The sequence below is a fragment of the Nymphalis io genome, chromosome 24 (assembly GCF_905147045.1).
Source record: "Nymphalis io chromosome 24, ilAglIoxx1.1, whole genome shotgun sequence".
Lineage (NCBI taxonomy): Eukaryota > Metazoa > Arthropoda > Insecta > Lepidoptera > Nymphalidae > Nymphalis > Nymphalis io.
In genome coordinates this window covers 8,137,780-8,156,952 of record NC_065911.1, presented here as the reverse complement: position 1 = coordinate 8,156,952, position 19,173 = coordinate 8,137,780, and the positions used below count along the sequence as shown (strand labels likewise).

At 31.6% G+C, this 19,173-nt stretch overlaps 1 protein-coding gene across 9 annotated transcripts in view; it reads left to right on the top strand.

Annotated features, from left to right (window-relative positions):
- LOC126777832 (calcium-dependent secretion activator) overlaps positions 1-18,595 on the top strand; it is a 64,660-nt gene extending 46,065 nt beyond the window's left edge. For 5 of the 9 annotated variants that reach the window (XM_050501032.1, XM_050501030.1, XM_050501035.1 and 2 more), the window contains exons 16-34: positions 412-587; positions 1,467-1,487; positions 2,206-2,382; positions 2,779-2,915; positions 3,691-3,881; positions 4,435-4,597; positions 5,128-5,275; positions 5,791-5,903; positions 7,206-7,244; positions 8,694-8,850; positions 8,934-9,075; positions 9,534-9,708; positions 9,861-9,995; positions 12,720-12,850; positions 13,512-13,620; positions 13,951-14,085; positions 14,833-14,966; positions 15,469-15,577; positions 15,955-18,595. In XM_050501032.1, the coding sequence (XP_050356989.1) occupies positions 412-587; positions 1,467-1,487; positions 2,206-2,382; positions 2,779-2,915; positions 3,691-3,881; positions 4,435-4,597; positions 5,128-5,275; positions 5,791-5,903; positions 7,206-7,244; positions 8,694-8,850; positions 8,934-9,075; positions 9,534-9,708; positions 9,861-9,995; positions 12,720-12,850; positions 13,512-13,620; positions 13,951-14,085; positions 14,833-14,966; positions 15,469-15,577; positions 15,955-16,026 (2,464 nt within the window). In that variant the 3' untranslated portion in view covers positions 16,027-18,595. The remainder of the gene's footprint in view (positions 1-411; positions 588-1,466; positions 1,488-2,205; positions 2,383-2,778; positions 2,916-3,690; positions 3,882-4,434; positions 4,598-5,127; positions 5,276-5,790; positions 5,904-7,205; positions 7,245-8,693; positions 8,851-8,933; positions 9,076-9,533; positions 9,709-9,860; positions 9,996-12,719; positions 12,851-13,511; positions 13,621-13,950; positions 14,086-14,832; positions 14,967-15,468; positions 15,578-15,954) is intronic. The other 4 variants (XM_050501031.1, XM_050501033.1, XM_050501036.1 and 1 more) reach the window with 4 other exon arrangements.
- The last annotated feature ends 578 nt before the right edge of the window (positions 18,596-19,173 follow it).

Here is a 19,173-nt window from a genome sequence, read left to right as displayed (position 1 = left end):
CAATGAAACGTTCATTTTTATATCTAAAAAATTATATTTAAACGAATAATTGACAAATTGTGGCAGGTCTTGCTTTATTTAACAAAATATTCTCGAATAAATTGGTAAACGGTGTTCTTCTCTTATTATTGATTTCGAAAGACAAATTGAGTACCCATGGATACATATTAAGAAAAACTAAATGGTTAAAACACTATATTTTTTAAAAGAGTACTTGGAATTCCTTTTTTTAATAAATATCTAATATTCATATTTTCTCTTCAATTTAAGAGAAAAAAATATATTAGGAATGGGTACGGAAATAGCCTAAGGATCAAAAAGGAACCCATGTATATTACCACACTAGGCTGTATGTATTGTTAAGGTTTTGATGCTTCAAATATATAAGTCCATGTATATCTTTATGTAAAGGTACCTGCATGTGATCGGCAAGAATGTGTGGCGCAAGTGGAAACGACGATACATGGTTCTGGTACAAGTGAGCCAGTATACATTTGCTCTCTGCTCCTACAAGGATAAGAAGTCTGAGCCAGCTGAGATGATGCAACTCGATGGCTTCACTGTGGATTATATTGAATTGGCTAGCGGTGAGTTTACTTTAATCTCTTATAAATTAAAAATCAATATATTTGTAAATATATAATAAAGTAATTTTGCAATACAAGAGATATTAAGTCTCATAGTGAGTAAGAAAGTCTGAGCCGATCAACTTAACGTGATCAAAGTTGTTTGAGCAAAGTAATTGCTCTATTAGCACATATAATTCGAGGGCCTTCTAGTTTTTTTAAATATAAATGTACTGATTGCCATCAGATCGTCGGCTTGTTTGCCTTGGAAACAGAGGCTGCAATAAAATCATTTAACCCTGTTATATATATATACTAGTATTACAAAATCAGGACAAAATATTTTTTATTCAAAATATATTAAAATAATATTCGTAATATATTAAAATTTTGAATCTCAATTAGAAAACTGTGAAACTATGAACGTGGTTATCTCAGAAACTTCAAAAATACTTTATGTAGCTCGTTTATTGAAGAAGGTACCACGCTACGACCATAAAGACTGGAAGTGGCAGTAGTCGTAAAATCAACTAGGCTAACTGTGATGGTATTTCGTTAAGACTTGATTTCAGATGGTTATTTGAAATCAACCAGGCTATTGTGATTCATTTCATTCTGAAACATCCATTTTTTTGGATTGTTCAACCAAAAAATTGCAGTCGATTACACGGGGCACTGCTAGTAATACATTTAAAATAAATCAAGCTTATCAAATACTTGGGTTCTACCTATTACTGAAATGTTACCATTCAAAAGGTTAACATGACCAAAATAGTTTTAATAATTAAAAGCGTGTAGCTATCACGGAAACTCTAGAATTTATTGTTATTGCCTTTGTTCTTTATTATTATAATAACTTATTTTATAGCAAATATTAACAGATATTTTTTTTATTTACAGCTCAGTTGATGGTCGGACAAGGTATGTAATTAAAAGTTATGAAAAATCATTCGATTTTTATAGAACTTTAGATTAAATCAAAACGAAATAAATCTATTTAAAGAATAAATACGAAGAGATTTTTCTTCTGAGTGAAAGTAAGATGAGATATATTTCTAGTATAGTAGTTAACTTCAAAGAAGTTTCAAAGAAAACTTAAATTAAAGATTAATACTAGAAATGAATTTAATACGAAATTCAACTTTTGCATTGCAATTTAAGTTATATTCCTTTACTGACTGTGTATCCAATTTAAATAATGTTTATATATATTTCATTAGCTGATATTTAATATATTATGTAATAATATATTCAGTATATTGTTTAAAAGACCGTACACCATGAGGCACGTAAAAAGAATTATTGAATTTATCCATCGAAAAATTCAAAAGCAAAGAAAAGTCTAGACTCTTAAAGTTGGCATTGTTTATAATCCTGTGCCTCGGAAAGCACGCAAACCTGTTGCTGAATTCTCTCTTCTGTGGATTTCCTCTTTAACCCTCGCAGGGTTATACAATAATTGATAAGTAAGTAAGTGTGTGTTGGCTAGTGTCCGTTAAGAATGTGTGCCTTAGGTTCTTAGTCGGAACCATTTATTGAGTGAACCTTAAATAATACATAAGAAGCTAGGACTAGGTATAATAACATTTTAAATTAATCTAAATTATTTATTTGAAATTATAACGCAATTTATTCTCAGAACTGGAAGGAGCGAAATATTTCATGAACGCTGTGAGAGATGGGGAGTCGGTGCTGCTGGGTGTGGGTGATGAGAACGAATGCCATTTATGGGTGATGGCTTTGTACCGTGCCACGGGTCAGAGCCACAAGCCAACCCCACCGACTACTTCTGATACCCATATCAAGATAATGGGAGGTGAGCCTATTATAAACGTCATTCAAATAGATCGACTTACATTTGAAGCGTCTTTTTCAAAAAGATATGATGAAATTGAAATAAGTCTGTGGCTACTACTCTTTTCAATGTAGATTTCGTCGAGGAAACTCGACAATCCTATATATATAAATATTTTACGTTCTTCTACACCGTTATTTTACAATTATTACGTTACGTGAAGCTACAACCAATAATATAGTTATGGCACGTACAGATTATTTTCAATACAAATACAAAAAAAAATCCCAATTTTAATAATATAAAAAATAATATCATAAAAATGTATCAAATGATATTTATATTATAGAAACAAAATATTTTTATAATTTCATTAAATTCATTAGATATTTAAAGTGTAATTAAATCTGTCACCAGATGCAGACAAAGCGCGGAAACATGGAATGGAGGATTACATCCAAGCTGACCCGTGTCAGTTCGATCATCACCAACTTTTCACTACGCTGCAGTCGCTGACGCTGAAGTATCGTCTACAGGATCCTTACTGTTCTCTGGTAAGTCGACAATTATGAGTTAAGCGTATCCAGTGATAGACATACATTGTGCTAATCAAGTGGGATCTTTTGAATCATTTATAAGATTACTTAAACTTTACTACCTACCATTCGTTCGAAAGTAGATTTTAAGGAGAATTAAACGTGCACAAAATCCGACGTATATAAACTTTTTTATTTATCAATTTTTTTATCATATGGCTTATAAAGTTATGTATAAGTTATGAGCTAAATGTAGAGAAAATAATAGAATCAGTAGCAAAAAGTATATTATTTATTTACTTTAAAGTAACTATGTATTATGTCTGGTCGGAAACTATTAGATTATATTATGTAACACGAGAAATTAAAAATACATAAGTATATATAAGAGGTACAACTATTTATTTATTTGTTTTATGTGGACTTACTGACCTTATTTTTTGTCTGATAAGTTGAGTATTTTATAAAGCTATTGCCTACTGTTATGACCAATATAGATGAGTTATCACAAATTACTTGGATAATCTACCGCCAAACCGCAACTTTAGTATCGTTACGTTCCGGCTTGAAGAGTGAGTGCGCCAGTGTCACTAAAGGCACAAGAGACATTACATCTTAGTTCCCAAGGTTGGTGATGCATTGGCGATGTTAGGATTGGTTAATATTGCAGTGCCAATGTCTATGGGCGATGGTAATCATATACCATCAAGTGCCACATCTGCCCATCCGTCTTGGTATATTATAAAAAAAATACTCATAAGAGAATTTTAATTTTCCAAAACCATACTTTCAGGGTTGGTTCTCGCCGGGACAAGTTTTTGTATTAGACGAATACTGCGCGAGGTATGGAGTCAGAGGATGCTACCGTCATCTCTGCTACTTATCTGATTTGCTGGATGTCGCTGATAGTGGGCAGCAAACCGTGGATCCTACCCTCATGCATTACTCTTTTGCCTTCTGTGCCAGCCATGTCCATGGCAACAGGTAAATTTTCGATTACGTATTTACATTGTGTACTTTATAAAATCTTGGTTAACGATTAAACTTTGGGGTAATTTTGTAAATATCCTTATGGTACGCTCAAGTATTGTCTAATATTTCTCTTACCCAAATTTTAAGCCATGAATCATGTTATATTAGTACCTGCACGTCCTTGAAAATAACACCAACCTTACTTCAATCTTATAGTCCTAAACCAAGTCAATTGTTTATCTTGTATATATCACTAACCTTATGGATCTTTATCTTCTACTATCTCTTCTCCCATCTATAATTGTGGATGTGTGCTTTTATACCTAACTGTCTATGCATACTAACAATCTGTTTTCGGAGTTGTGGAGTTCGCAATATTTAAAAGATATTATTTTTACACAATGTATTAATAAATTTGTATAAAGACTAAAACTCTCATCAGTTTATCTCAAGAAATAAATAAAGTAAGTAAAAATATCTTGAATAATTTAAATGAAATAATGCGGGCTCCGGTCCCCATTTCCTGCTTCCACCCTATTAGAGTAAGTTACCAACCCTTTCACAGTACTGCCACGTTGCCTGGCAGGCCAGACGGAGTTGGAAGCATTACAGTACTAGAGAAGGAGAAGTTCGCTGAAATTAAGGAACGGCTAAAGACTCTGCTGCAGCATCAGATAACAAACTTCAGATACGCATTCCCGTTCGGAAGGCCTGAGGGCGCATTAAAGGTGATTTTTTAAATTTAGTTTTCTTATAACCCATGTCGTTAATAAAGACAAAGCTACTGTTATTTCCTAAGTTTTATACGTATGTCTGGTGGAGGAAGAAGAAAAAATGAAATAGATGATGTATGTCATGTACAGCCGTGAACTTTAATATGGGGGTAACCTACTATAATGCAATAAAGTCGAAATTTCCAAATCAATGGTAATATGCATATGATGTATAATTAAGTCCCGGACAAGCACTGAATATTCATGTGCTACAAATGGTGTTTATAAAACATCTCCTATTAAAGAAAACTTCGTGAGGAAACCTAGATTTGTCGGATGAAATTTTATACATGTGTTACTACCAAACCGCATCGAAACAGCGTAGAATAAATAGGCCTTTATCTAGCAGTGGAACATATACAGGCTGTTTCCTGTTCTAACATACATAACATACTATAACATACTTTATCACAAAGGTTAGTAGAATGATAAAATTTCAATAATAAAAAATAACCAACCATTGTAAATCAATCATAAAATTATAGGCGACCTTGTCACTCCTGGAGCGGGTGATGATGAAAGATGTAGTGACACCCGTACCTCCTGAAGATGTTCGTTCAATGATTCAGACGAGCTTGGAGAATGCAGCTCTCCTTAATTATACCACACTCAGCCAGAAAGCTAACATTGAGGGTAAGTAATATATTATGAAGTCGTTTTGAAGAAAAAACAACTTTGTCTATGAAGAGAGCGAATGAAAATTAAGAAGATATTTTGAACTTTTTGCTAGCAATTGCTAGCAAAGCAATTTCATCATTATCTTTACAAATGTATTATACATTATCTAGAAAAGTATTCATGTTGCTTTAAATTGATTTTTTAGTATTTATGATAAAGACTGCATTTCATAAGCAACTTCAATTGGAAGCTGTCCTGAAAGCATATTAATTGCGAGTTAAAAAATGTGAGATGTCAAAACACAGGCCCGTACTGATCCACTGATCACCTACTAACACCAAACAGCAATACATGGTATTGTTGAGTTGAAAAGTGAGTTAGTGTAACTAGAAACACTGGGGCCTTATCATCTTAGTTCCGGTTAATATTTCTTACACTACTTTCTGTGAATAATGGTGACCACTTAGCATAAGGTACATTTACCAGTCTTTAAATTCCAAAAATGCGTCAAAGCGAACGTCCTCTTCCAGAGGATCTTCGTGGTGAAACAATGGTGACACCAGCGAAGAAACTCGAAGACCTCATTCATCTTGCGGAAATCTGCGTTGATTTGCTCCAACAGAACGAAGAACATTACGCGGAGGTAATATTATTTTAAATTTCGAACGAATCAATTAACAGTTGTTTGATAAAGAGATAAGGAAATTAACTTTATTAGTAAAAAGTATGATATCATAGTTAGCATATATAATATGATAAAGATTTTGCAGTTAATAATAAATGATATCAATAATTTTGATGGCGAGAAATGAGACTTTCCTTGATAGTCTATTCAATTATTTAAGATTTTAAAACCAAAATAAAACTTAATTTTGAAGAAATAGATAAGTTAAAACGATTGATTTAGATTTAAATATTAAATCGTTGATCAAACAACTAAGAAGTGTAATTTAACAAAAATAAATTTGATTGAATTTTATAATACAATGGATTTTTTTTTGAGCCGTTAAATTACGCTTCATAAATAATAGACGTGTGTTGTGTGTTTAATGTTGTTTCTTAGGATAAAACTTTTTAAAGTTTAAAATACTTTTTCACAACGATAAAAGGTCAATGAACTTTTGATTGATTGTATTGTTTGTATATTTTATTTCAAATTATCGGCAATTTTAGTTTAAAAAGTTTTATCCGCTTTCAGTGTTTGCTGTACTTAGCACCCTGTTCTCCTGTCGCTATTAGTGTGGGAAATGATGAGGCATTATATGTATTTTTCCTTTGAGCTGAAAATATGCATATAATTAAAAAAATACGAAGTATACTCACAGTCACTTATAATAACTTTTTATTTTAATAAAGGCATAATTACTGTGAACAGAATGTTTCTCTAATTTTTATCTTGATGATGCAAGTACCCACTAGGTACTTCTACTGCCAAATTTGAAAATAGGTAACTTATTCCTCAAATATTGTTACCTATTATATTCCTTACGATCTTGAAACTTCTAGTCGTCGGTCTTTGACATTAAGAATAATTGACATTAAAAAAAAAGAAAAATATTTTCAGCTCTATCGCGCACTACGATATTTTAATTAAATTATTTATTTAAAGAATAAATTGGTTTAAAGTGTTCTACGTAGTGTATTTTATTCGATAGACTTGCCTCACGAATTTAACAAAAAAATATATAATTATATAAACATATGGCTACGTCTATCGATCTCCGACTATAGACGTAATTATTGTAATATTAATTTATGAATTATTTATATATTTTATGTCGCTTTGACTACAAGAGAATTTCTTGAGAATTCTTGAGAAAGTTCTTGAATTTAATTTTCAAAAGATTATATATTATTTAAATTAAAAATTCACTTGTGGTTCATAACGCAGATTATTATATAAATATTATATTCCATTTCTACCTTATTTTTTATTTCTCCGCAGGTTTATAACACAAAACCGGACTCTAGCGGTCAACAAAATGTAACTACTCATTTGATTGAATGCTCGGCTGATCGAATCACTTGTCAATTCGTTCACTCGGTCTTAATCATTCTCACTACGATTAGATCACAATTCTAAATGATGTAGACATGTGGCGTTATTTAAATAGTTTGAAGACACTGGCTTAGTGAGCTTAGATTGACATAGAATGATATAGGCCTTGCATGTATATATATGCAAAGCGTGAACATGCAAATATTAAGCCTGGTGGTAAACCTAGAGCTTTAGATAGGCGATCTGCAATTTTAACTTGATGTATCTGATGCAATTTTGTATCGATATCGATGTAATAGTTACATGTGTTCAATCGCACACCATCGATTGCTTACTTCACTTATACCGAAAAACAAAAGAGCCACAAAACTGAAAACTACTCGACTACTACTGTTACTTTAATACAATTATTAGGCGACATTATATTTATCTATTCACGTACAAATTTATATATACAAACGAAACGTGTAACACGTGATATATGTCATTAACGCCATTTATTTTTATAATTTAAATTTGGAATAGACATTTCTACTCTATTTTTTTTTTGGTCTTGGATTGCTTAGCACTTATCAGTCAACGGATCAGTTGATACTGACAAAACAATCAATAATAGAGGAAATGAATCGTATACAATATGATTTAAGCTAATTAGTTTGATAAGTTTTGCATATACACCCAAAACATCGACACATAATACATTCCACTCAGAATCATGTACATAATCACAACATGATATGAACATTGCAACACTTCGTTACAAATATTATTGGCTTATGTAGATATCAACTGTAATTCGCAGCTTCTCACTCGCCTTATATATTTTAGTATGTGTTACATATAAAGAAATGCTTTAATCTTCTAGTGCACCTGTATTTTACAAAATTTTTCTTCCAGCACAGCTTCGCTACAGCTTATATATCAAGTGTTAGATAGTACATTGATTTGAGTCATCGCATGTATTTAGTTAAATCAATATTTATGAAGTTCTTGCAAATATTAAAATGCAATGTGAAGTAAATATTTTCGCAAGAGCTTCGTTTTGTCAAGCGATATGATTTAGATATTGTGGAAGTCATATCGCATTCTAAGTTTCAGTCATTTTTTAACAATTATCATTGGAAAATAATTCTGAAAACATCAAGAAATAGAAATCAATTATTGATAACTGAAACGATTTCTGTTCGGTTGTCACTTCTTTTTTTTATATTATCCATTTCCGAAATATAATATTCTAAGATTTTTATACTGTCTGTTAAAATTATTTCCTAATAAAAGTCAATACTATTGTCAATTCTTTTCTATTCATTCCTTTAAGACCTTTAAACAAATCATAGTTTTTCAATTTGATTGTGTTTTAGTATCATTAAAAACCATATTTCGTCGTGTTCTGTTATATAAGATTTTATTTTAAATGATTGAAACTCTATACAGGCTTTTGCGTGGTTTTCGGAGCTACTCGTTGAACATGCGGAGATTTTCTGGGCCTTATTTGCTGTAGACATGGATCGCGTGCTAGCGGAACAACAGCCAGACACATGGGACTCCTTCCCACTATTCCAGATCTTGAATGACTATTTGAGAACAGATGGTAAAAATAAACTTATTAGAAATAATAAATTGCAATTAATTATTAGTTTACATATATATAAGTGATATTGAAATAATTTCTAGAAAATCTGCGAAACGGCCGTTTCCATGAACACCTGCGAGACACGTTTGCGCCCCTCGTTGTGCGCTACGTCGACCTCATGGAATCATCCATAGCTCAGTCGCTTCATAAGGGATTCGAGAAAGAACGCTGGGAGATTAAGGGGTATGAATCTTTACTTGGAACTTATTTTATATGATAAAAATATGAAATTCACGCTTGTCACGCCAATAGTCTAAATTTAAAGCGGGTAAACTGCAAAGCGTTACTAATATGATAATATTATATACTAAAACTTCTTCGAGACGCGCTGCATCTTGGTAAAAGTTTATATAGATTTTCAGTGAGGCATTACAAAAGAAACTCAGGTAGATTTAATCTAATTTCCATAGAGAAATCGTTTGAGTTCTGTATTTAGCTTAATTGCAATATTTATATTTATTTGATGATTGCTTAGTATTATTTAAACGAAACAGAACCGTTACCAAGTAACGGTTCTGTTTCGTTTAAAAGTGTTCACTATGAGTTACACCGAAATATATTCTAAATAACCTTATTTCGTTTTAAGTTGTCCAATAAAAGCAAAATAAGTTAGTAAGTCCTACCAAAAATAACATTATTAGAAATGGTTGCTCAACGAGCGAGGAGCTGTTTTGGAAGTTGGATGCCTTGCAGTCTTTCATCAGGGATCTGCACTGGCCTGAGCCAGAGTTCCGCTCCCACCTGGAGCAACGCCTGAAGTTAATGGCCAGCGATATGATGGAAACTTGCATTCAGAGGACTGAATCATCTTTTCAGGTAAAATTTTAAATTGCTCTTGAGTACTCGAGTTGTCATTCAGAATTGGCGTATTTAAACAGTTTGGTATGAAATCACCAATTCTAAATGAGGTCTGAAATGGAATAATTTAAATTGGGAACAAAATTAAGCCACATATTTCATATCGACAGGCATGGTTGAAGAAGAGTGTGACATTCATGTCAACGGACTATATCCTGCCGGCTGAAATCTGCGCCATGGTGAACGTGGCTCTGGACGCGAAGAATCAAGCTCTGAAGCTTTGTGCAGTTGAAGGTGTTGACATCGTAAGTATCCTTCATTATAGACTTATCATCATCAATCAAAGCGTCGAATCGATGTCAGTTATACATTCATTACATCATTTGAAGATCGTAAAGTTTTTAATTATCAAATCTAAGTAATAGCTTTTCAAATAATAAATAATTTATCCGCTTCATTATTTATATTAAAATTAACCAAGATATTTCTTACAGAATACTTGATTTTATTTATGAAATTTAATGATTTAAAAGTTTTCATATTCAAAACTCATATAATTATTCATAATTAATCTTATATTGCTGACTTCATTGTATGCTTGATGTGCCATGCTATCTTAGATAACATGTTTTACCGCTTAAAAAATCTCAGTTCCAACAGTTTATCCCAATCATAAAAAACTCTACGAACTGCTTATTTTATCACCATCATCAATAGATGTCATATTTTGTTTTAAATAATGTACTGCATTGTTAAAGTAATTCATTTGTGATTTGGATTTAAAACCGAACTTATTTATTTCATAACTTAGAGTTGGAATAGTTTTAATGAATTAATAAATTTAATTTCAAAATTCTATATCCATGATGTTTTTAACGGATTTGGTAACTAATTTAAAAATGGAACATTTCATTACTAAATCGTCTTGTGATTAACAATCAAAAGGGCACACTAACACTGATATATAATCAGAAGTATAGTATATTGTATAGTCTAAACTGATATAAAAATAAACTAAATTTATATAAAACTAAATTGATATAAAAATAAAAGTGATCAAAAAAGTAAAAAAGTAAAGTAACAGCCTGTAAATGTCCCACTGCTGGGCTAAGGCCTCCTCTCCCTATTTGAGGAGAAGGTTTTGGAGCTTATTCCACCACGCTGCTCCAATGCGGGTTGGTGGAATACACATGTGGCAGAATTTCGATGAAATTAGACACATGCAGGTTTCCTCACGATGTTTTCCTTCACCGAAAAGCACGAGATGAATTATAAACAGAAATTAAGCACATGAAAATTCAGAGGTGCTTGCCCGGGTTTGAACCCACGTTCATTGGTTAAGATTCACGCGTTCTTACCACTGGGCCATCTCGACTTCGACTTTCGAAAGTGATCAAACTTTCATTAAAAATCATTGTCAATATTTTACATTTAAAGCTAGAGCTGATGGTATGGGAATCCGAATTTAGCACAAAAGAAATTGATTTATTTTTGTTTTGTTTTTATGTGTTTGCCTAACTGTATTATATAAATTGTGATAAATTACATATTAAACAATTTGTATACAGTACATTACACAATGCTAAATGTAAGCATTCTGCATGAACTTTTCGAATTGTACGAAAATAATATAGCGTTGCTTAAATACCAAGTTAAACAATGATTTTATTTATATTAAATAAAAATCTATTTAATTACATTAATGACATATTCGCATGAACAAAAGACATATTATACATGTAATATGTATTTGGCTATTTCATTGAAAAATCCATCATCATCGTGCTTACTTAATTGTCTTCATCAAATAAATGGAAGATCATAAATCATATAGAAGAAACATATCATTGCATCACAAACCATAACTTTTGTTTGTCCAGTTTAGATGTAACGTGTGCTTGTCGGCAACATACATAGCGATATCAACAAATGAAATTACACAACAACAAGCATGCATGTGCATGGGCAAATGTAGAGGAAATACCAACTTTGTGCTAGGAGCAAACGGTCGGAATGATTTCTATTGAATTTGAAATGATATTTCAAAAATTTATTACCGAGTTTGGCGTTTTGAAAAGGGTACTTTAATATTCAGCAAAATGCCTCTTGACGCGTCTCTCTAAGCTTGTGTTGACAAAAGACACTGACCATGAGGCAAATGCGATAACAGAATCTAGCTTTAATAATCTAGATTCACTGGGAGATAAATGAAACTTGAGCGTCACTCTTGCACGTGCTAATTGAAGCAATGTTAAAACAGAGCTGATGAACCCACAAGCTGTCATATTAATAGCTCTTGCGAGCGTATCACATTCAATTGCCAATAGACCACACGATTTTGATGAATAAATTACTGAACGTCACTTACATATATAGTAAATAATAATAATAGTCCTTCAGACCGATTTCGGCCATGGCGGCCAATCTCAAGAGAGATTAGCCAACTGCACAGGACATATAATAGTGTACAAGTGTATGCGCAAACACAGGTGTACCCTCATAATCCGATGGGACGACAATCCGATACCACCGGAAAGAGTTCAGGCGCAGGACCAACATATCGTATATAACGGATAATAGAAAAGACGATATATATGATATATAAAGTAAGACTATTCAGCTTGCGAATTTAAATGTAATATTTATAAATAAATAAAAATTATTAAGTTTATCGACTCGGGGCATTTGAACATGATACAGCAATGCATCAATTTTCGAATGAATGCACCTTGTGGGTTTGTCATGCATGATTTGCAGAATTTGTGATGTCATCGCGTCTGTAATTATTTTTTATTTATTTGCCTATTATATGAGACTTGCATGAATTGTACTAGCAACTTTTTTTTTTATTTGTACAAATCTGCAAGTTGTGTATGGCGCCCCGTGTTACTGGAGTGTTCTTTACAAGCGCCAAAGAAATTTTGAAGTTTGTGGAAACATGGGAATAAAAAATGCATCAGTACCGTGGTATGTTTGCCTGAAGGTACGAACTGCTTGCTTTAAATGTTAACACCCGCAATCTCTCACAGTACCAGTACCATGCTAAAATGGATGCTCAGATCGAGGCGTGCCTGCATACGATGTCTACGGGTATGACGAGTCGGCTGTCCGCCGTGCTGGAGGCAACACTCGCTAAGATCGCGCGTTTCGACGAGGGCAGGTGAGTCACCAAGCCGCCTCATCCGTCAGCCCCATCGCTTCAGCTGCGACCGAGAACGGGATCGAAGTGCAAGTATTAAGTGAGAAACTAGAAAAGTGTAATTAATCTTTTCAATAATGGTAGACATTCAAAATTGAATAATTACTAATTAGGCAATGGTAAGTATAAAGTAATTAAAACGAATAATATCAAATATTATATCTAGTTCAGAATGTTTTACCAAAATCAATATATGGGCAATTCACTATAACAAGAAATTCTGAATACGTTGACAATAAAAACATTAATGATTTCTTACTTACTACTTCAACATAAACTCGTACCCAACATTATTTGACATATCACCACACCTCACATGATATTAGCTTCGCAAAATACTCTAACACGTAATTTAGTAAATAGTTTTCATATACACACACTAACTACTTACTAAAACATAAACTCATACTCGTAGTAATGACTAAAAGCTTACGTCATTTTGCTAGTCAGTTTCACGTAATAATTTTACACATACAAGCAGTAGAATAACGAACATTCTGGTTTAATTTTAAGATACTGCGATTGGTAAATCGCAGATTTTTTTCTTGATACTAAGAAAATAACAATTTACAAAAATATTCAGATAAGTATATTAATTATAATAAGTATATTATATTTACAGTTTAATAGGCTCAATACTGACGATAGCAAACGTATCGGGTTCTGGCAAAGACATTGGCCAAGGCTATGTCAACTTCATGAGGAACTCGATGGACCAAATCAGATCAAAGGTAAAAAACGGTATCAAGGAATTAAGTAAGACAAATCTCTATTTAATCAAGTCACGATTTAGAAGTAGCTTTAACATAATCTATAAAGCTCCCAATGCGACACTATATAAGTCATTTGTGATTTTTTTTTCTGACCTGCAACTGTAATTTATTGAAGAAACCAGGTAATTTTTTTATTTATAATTTTAAACGTAGAATTGTTTCTGTCATTATTTAATATACATATCTGCAGCTGATTATGATTAAAATTGATTAAAATCTAGACATTCATTTAAAGCCATCATAAATCCCAAACCTGCGATTGACATGTTATATTGTGTTCACACTCAGGTGACAGATGAGCTTTGGATCCTGCAGCTCTTCGAACATTGGTATGGTGTTCAGATCGATCACATCTCGAAGTGGTTGACTGAGCGTCCAGCATTGCATCCACAACAGGTCGCGTGCCTTTCCATCGTTCTCAAGGTAACGTTATTACAACCAAAATAATAATTCATTGAAATTCTGTTTCTACCAAAACACCATAGAGATAATTGACATGACCAGAATGCTTAATATTAACACTCACTTATGTCAATTATTTGTATGTAATTATCTGTGTATAATGTTATTATTACTAACCATTCTGGTCACATACTCACTTACACGTACTGTTTCTACCAAAACACCATAGAGATAATTGACATGACCAGAATGCTTAATATTAACACTCACTTATGTCAATTATTTGTATGTAATTATCTGTGTATAATGTTATTATTACTAACCATTCTGGTCACATACTCACTTACACGTTCAGATAATTGATATTTATCTGTCTCGATATGTTTTAGAAATACTACGATTCCCAAAATGTGATACTATTTTTCATAATGGCCTGGTACTAAAAGGGCCAATATCAATAAATACTTTTAGTATCACAGAATAGATAGACCAAAAGTATGTTGGTTGTTTTATATTATATCATATCCGTTTTTGCGTATTATTTTTGGTATTAGTAATGTAAAGATGTTTTAGCACAGATAATATCTTTTTTTTTTATTAAAAATGTTTTATATCTTTCTCCAAAAAGGGCTACCATGTCAGCAGACCACAAAATTATTAATAGAGCGTATACATCGTAATCAGGGCTCGTCGTCGACATAGCAATAATAATATAACGTGTTCAATAAATATCAAAATTGTTAATTGACACGGATAATACTTTTACAGAAAATGTACAGCGATTTCGAGCTTCAAGGCGTTATCGATGACAAGCTTAATTCAAAGTCGTATCAAGCCGTGGCAGCGCGAATGCACACAGAGGAGGCCACGTGTAGTTTGGTGCTGGCTCAGCAAGACCAAGGGTATTTAAAGGCAATTGTTTACCAATAGAGACACAACATCTTAGTTACACAACATCTTTGTTCCCAAGATTGGTGTCGCATTGGTGATGTAAAGAACGATTAATATTTATTACAATGCCAATGTCTATTGGAGATGATGACTTCTTACTATGAGGTTGATCATTTGCACGTCCTTCAAATTTTACATTAAAAAAAATGACATGAAATTTCGTAGTGAATGTTTGTTGTTGTTGTTGTTTGTGTTAAAAATGGTAAAAATGCGTAAATGACTAAACAAGTATGTTTCTGTTGGAAAAAAAGATGTGTTTGATTAAATGCAATAGCACTATAAATAATAATAAACTAAGTAAATCGCTACGTACGATAAAATGTGTAACTATAATTTAAAAAATACACAATAGAAAATTTTTTAGCTGTTAAATATAAGAAAATAGATCTACTTATACATATACAATTAATAATAATACAATATAATTTCAGACCGTGATTTTTAATATTCCAGAGGCGGCGATGATGGTGGTTCTGAGGAAGGAGCCAGAGGAGGAAAGTCCAAATTGGAATCTCTCACAGAAGACGCTAAATTAGGAAACGTCACTGCTGTAGTTGGCAAGGTAGTCATTTATTAATATAACAGAACGAGCATTATTTTTAATTTGTTAAACCTTAATATTTAATCAAATAAGTATTTAACAATAAATACTTATTTTTCTTGAGTTGAACACAGTTGTCACAACTTATTCAACAAGTAGAAATAAAATTATACTGTTATTTGTACAATTTAAAAAAATATTTTTGCTTTTAATAAAATTATGATGAACGTTGAATGTTATTAAATTCATACGCATTTCGCTTAATATTTATGTCAGTTTGCAACCAATTACTAATCACTCATATTAGAGCATACATATTTTTTTGATATAATATTGCAACATTAAAAATATTCTTCTTAGTGATTCTAATAAAAAATAATCATAATTTATAATTTCAGGTTGGCAATATGTTCGGGCGTGGTATCGGCGAGTTGTCAACAAAGTTGGGCGGAGCATCTTCATGGTTTTAGCTTTGCGTGCAATTGTTTATCATTACCGTATTTTGTTTTGCCTTTGTATATTTAACAAAATTTTGAAATGCTTTCTTTAAAAAATATTACTGTGATGACGATGAAGTCTCTATTCCAAACGGTAAATTCAGTGTCCGCCATTTCGTGATCACGTAACAAAATGGCGTCTAATAAATATAAGCGACAAGCATAGCTTAGTTTAAAATAGAGTTAAAGAAGTTTAGATTTTATTTTATAAAAAGCTTTATGTACAGTTAGTGACATTATTGATTTGGAGCGAATAATATGTACTAGATGTGTATATTAAGATTAGTATTTGATAATGTGATTGATATAAAGAAAAATATTATATAGATAAAACATGTAAACACACTGCTACAATAAGAAAACATATCGCTTTGTGCAAGTATTACGTAATAAAAATGGCATAGAATAGATTTTATTTACTGAAACGTACATAGTTGTATGTTTATGCATTTTAATGGAACAATATTAGAACATTGGCCATAAGGACGGAAAATATAAGACGAAGATCAAAATTTCAATGACGCAAACTATTCTTCTAAGATTGAATTCAAATTAATAATAATTTGTTCAATTTAAACGTGAGTTAATAAATTTATTAAAAATATTTTTTGATTTCAATATTATTTAAGTCGTAACTTTTTCTATTACCTTTACTTTCACATAAGTAAAATATAAAAATTAAAGCAAAATTATTAAAATCATTATAATATTGAAACATATGAATCCTTTACCCTTCTTCTACTAATGTTACTTAGACTATTGTAGTGCAATTTTCAATGCAACTTTTTCTAAACTAAAAGCAATATTTTTCTAATGTAATAACATCAAATCATACCGGTAGGAAATTTACCTCATCTTTAAAGCAGCGCTACACAGGTGACTAACTAACTCACCACTTCTGAACCGTTAACGTTCCGTATAAAGAAAACAAAAGAAGCGTTTAAAGTCATGATAACATTTACTTGGATTATTAGCCCTGGTATGTAGCGCCGGCTTAAGGAATAATAACTTATTCCGTGCATTTTTGTAAAAGAAAACAAATTAGACAGACTAAAAATGATGATAACTGTAACTGTCAAGTTGTGCTATCAGTTATGAAAAAAGTTTTAATCTACAAAGATGTACGTGAAAGATTTAGTAACTGTTTTGATGTAGTATAGTAAAATCTCTATAGTTAAAATGTTCTCTAGATTCTACTTAAAGTCTATTCGACACTAGACCTAACACTATATTGTCTTAGTTGTCAAATATTTACCTATAACTTTATATAAAAAAACTCCTATAACTATATTTGTTAACAAAAAAAATATTCTTCTACGCTAACAAACGAATTTTTGAATAAATAGTTGAAAATTTAAACACATTTTAGATAAATTGAACGAAATAAAATAATAATGTTTACGCTGATTCGCCAAAAATATATATTGTGAAAATAGGCTTGCGAGGTAGGCGTTCTGTACGAGTGATGGACACATGACAATTAAAAATCATTGTTTCATTAAGTATATACATTTAAATAAAACGTTAAAAGATACGTCTTAATATTGCATAGACTATTTAACAATTCATAATATAATGTTAAAAAAAAAAAACTCATTTTACTTTTTTTTTGTTTACAATTATAATTTTACTATGTATTAAGTCTATAAAGAGAATATAGAGTCAATATAATGTCGCTTACAATATTAAAAATCACAACATTTTTTTTCACTGTAGCAACACAATGAAAAGAAATTAATAGCACGTATCTGAGCACGACCCAGTTTATAATATCGCAAAGAAATTTAATTAATCATTTGCCTGCTTACATAGAAGAAAAAATATTTTAAACTTATAAAACAATATATGTTCAACTTATATTATGATTGTGAGTTTTTATTGCAATTTTCATTTGCAAAAAAATTTGAGAGTAAAATTATTTTCGGGCAAAATTACAGACAATTCTGAAAAAAAATGATCACACTATAAACTATAACGTTTCACGCATATCATAATAATCATACGTGGCACTTTAGACCAATACGCAGTTTTTCTTTTGTGTACAACTGGCATTTCCTTCAATCGTAATAAAATCTAGGTGATGCTCAACGGAGAAAATTATAGTTTAAGTGCATTAACGAGCCGACTGAAGTTTAGACTTAGGCTTGTTATAACTTCAGATGAAGTACCTCGCGATGGCTTAGGCTTTGTTAGCCAATGTGTTGTTTTGAATAAAGACGCTGATGTCTAGGCTACAAGCACATATTGCGAAACTATGTACGTCCATGATAACAATATATAATATCAAAATGATTTCTCTCAACAAAATACTCTTGAAATTAAATCTCTTGATATTTCTTCTCTATGTGTTAAATTATTCTAAGTCATTAGTATCGCAATTAGTGTCTATGCCAGATGTTAGGGAAAACATGTGCCTAACTTTAAACGCTAATGTAATAGTCAAATCGACACCCTTCAGTTAGCTTAAAAATCATAAAAATCATCGCGAGAGCCAGATGATACAATAATTAATATTTACAATAAAATAAAAATGTTTACTGTTCCCTCGCTGTTTTATTATTTACACCTTTATAATGTACTTGTAAATAAGAAGAACAATGTATTTCGGATTGCATTTGCGTAAAATCTCAGGGAGCGTATACGTCGGGGAAGGATAATGACAAATTTCAAGTCAATCGGGCTATAGGTTAGGAGATGTCTTCATAATTATTCGTGATTGATATTATATCGTGTGGTATTTTGCTTATATATATAGAATTTATCTTATATAATTTCCGCCCGTAAATTCGCCAACCTGTAAAAGTGAATATAAACAAACTCACTTTCGTATTTATAATATAAGTTATGATTTTATAAATGACTATCGCTGGAATGCTCTACTTGTAAGGAATTCGTATTACTTTTTCTCTGTGCACAAAAAGTACCCCCTGTTTCTGTGTCTCACTATCCGTGTACATCACGATCAATTGAGTCCGTGAGGCGTAAAATCACCGTTTTAGTCTGAGTTGTAAGTCCCAAAGTCCAATATATAACGGTTGGTTTTTTTTTTTTGTGCTTCCTAGTTGTAATATAATTTTTGGCGATAAGTACTGGAACTGTGAGAAAAGCATTTTTTTATTA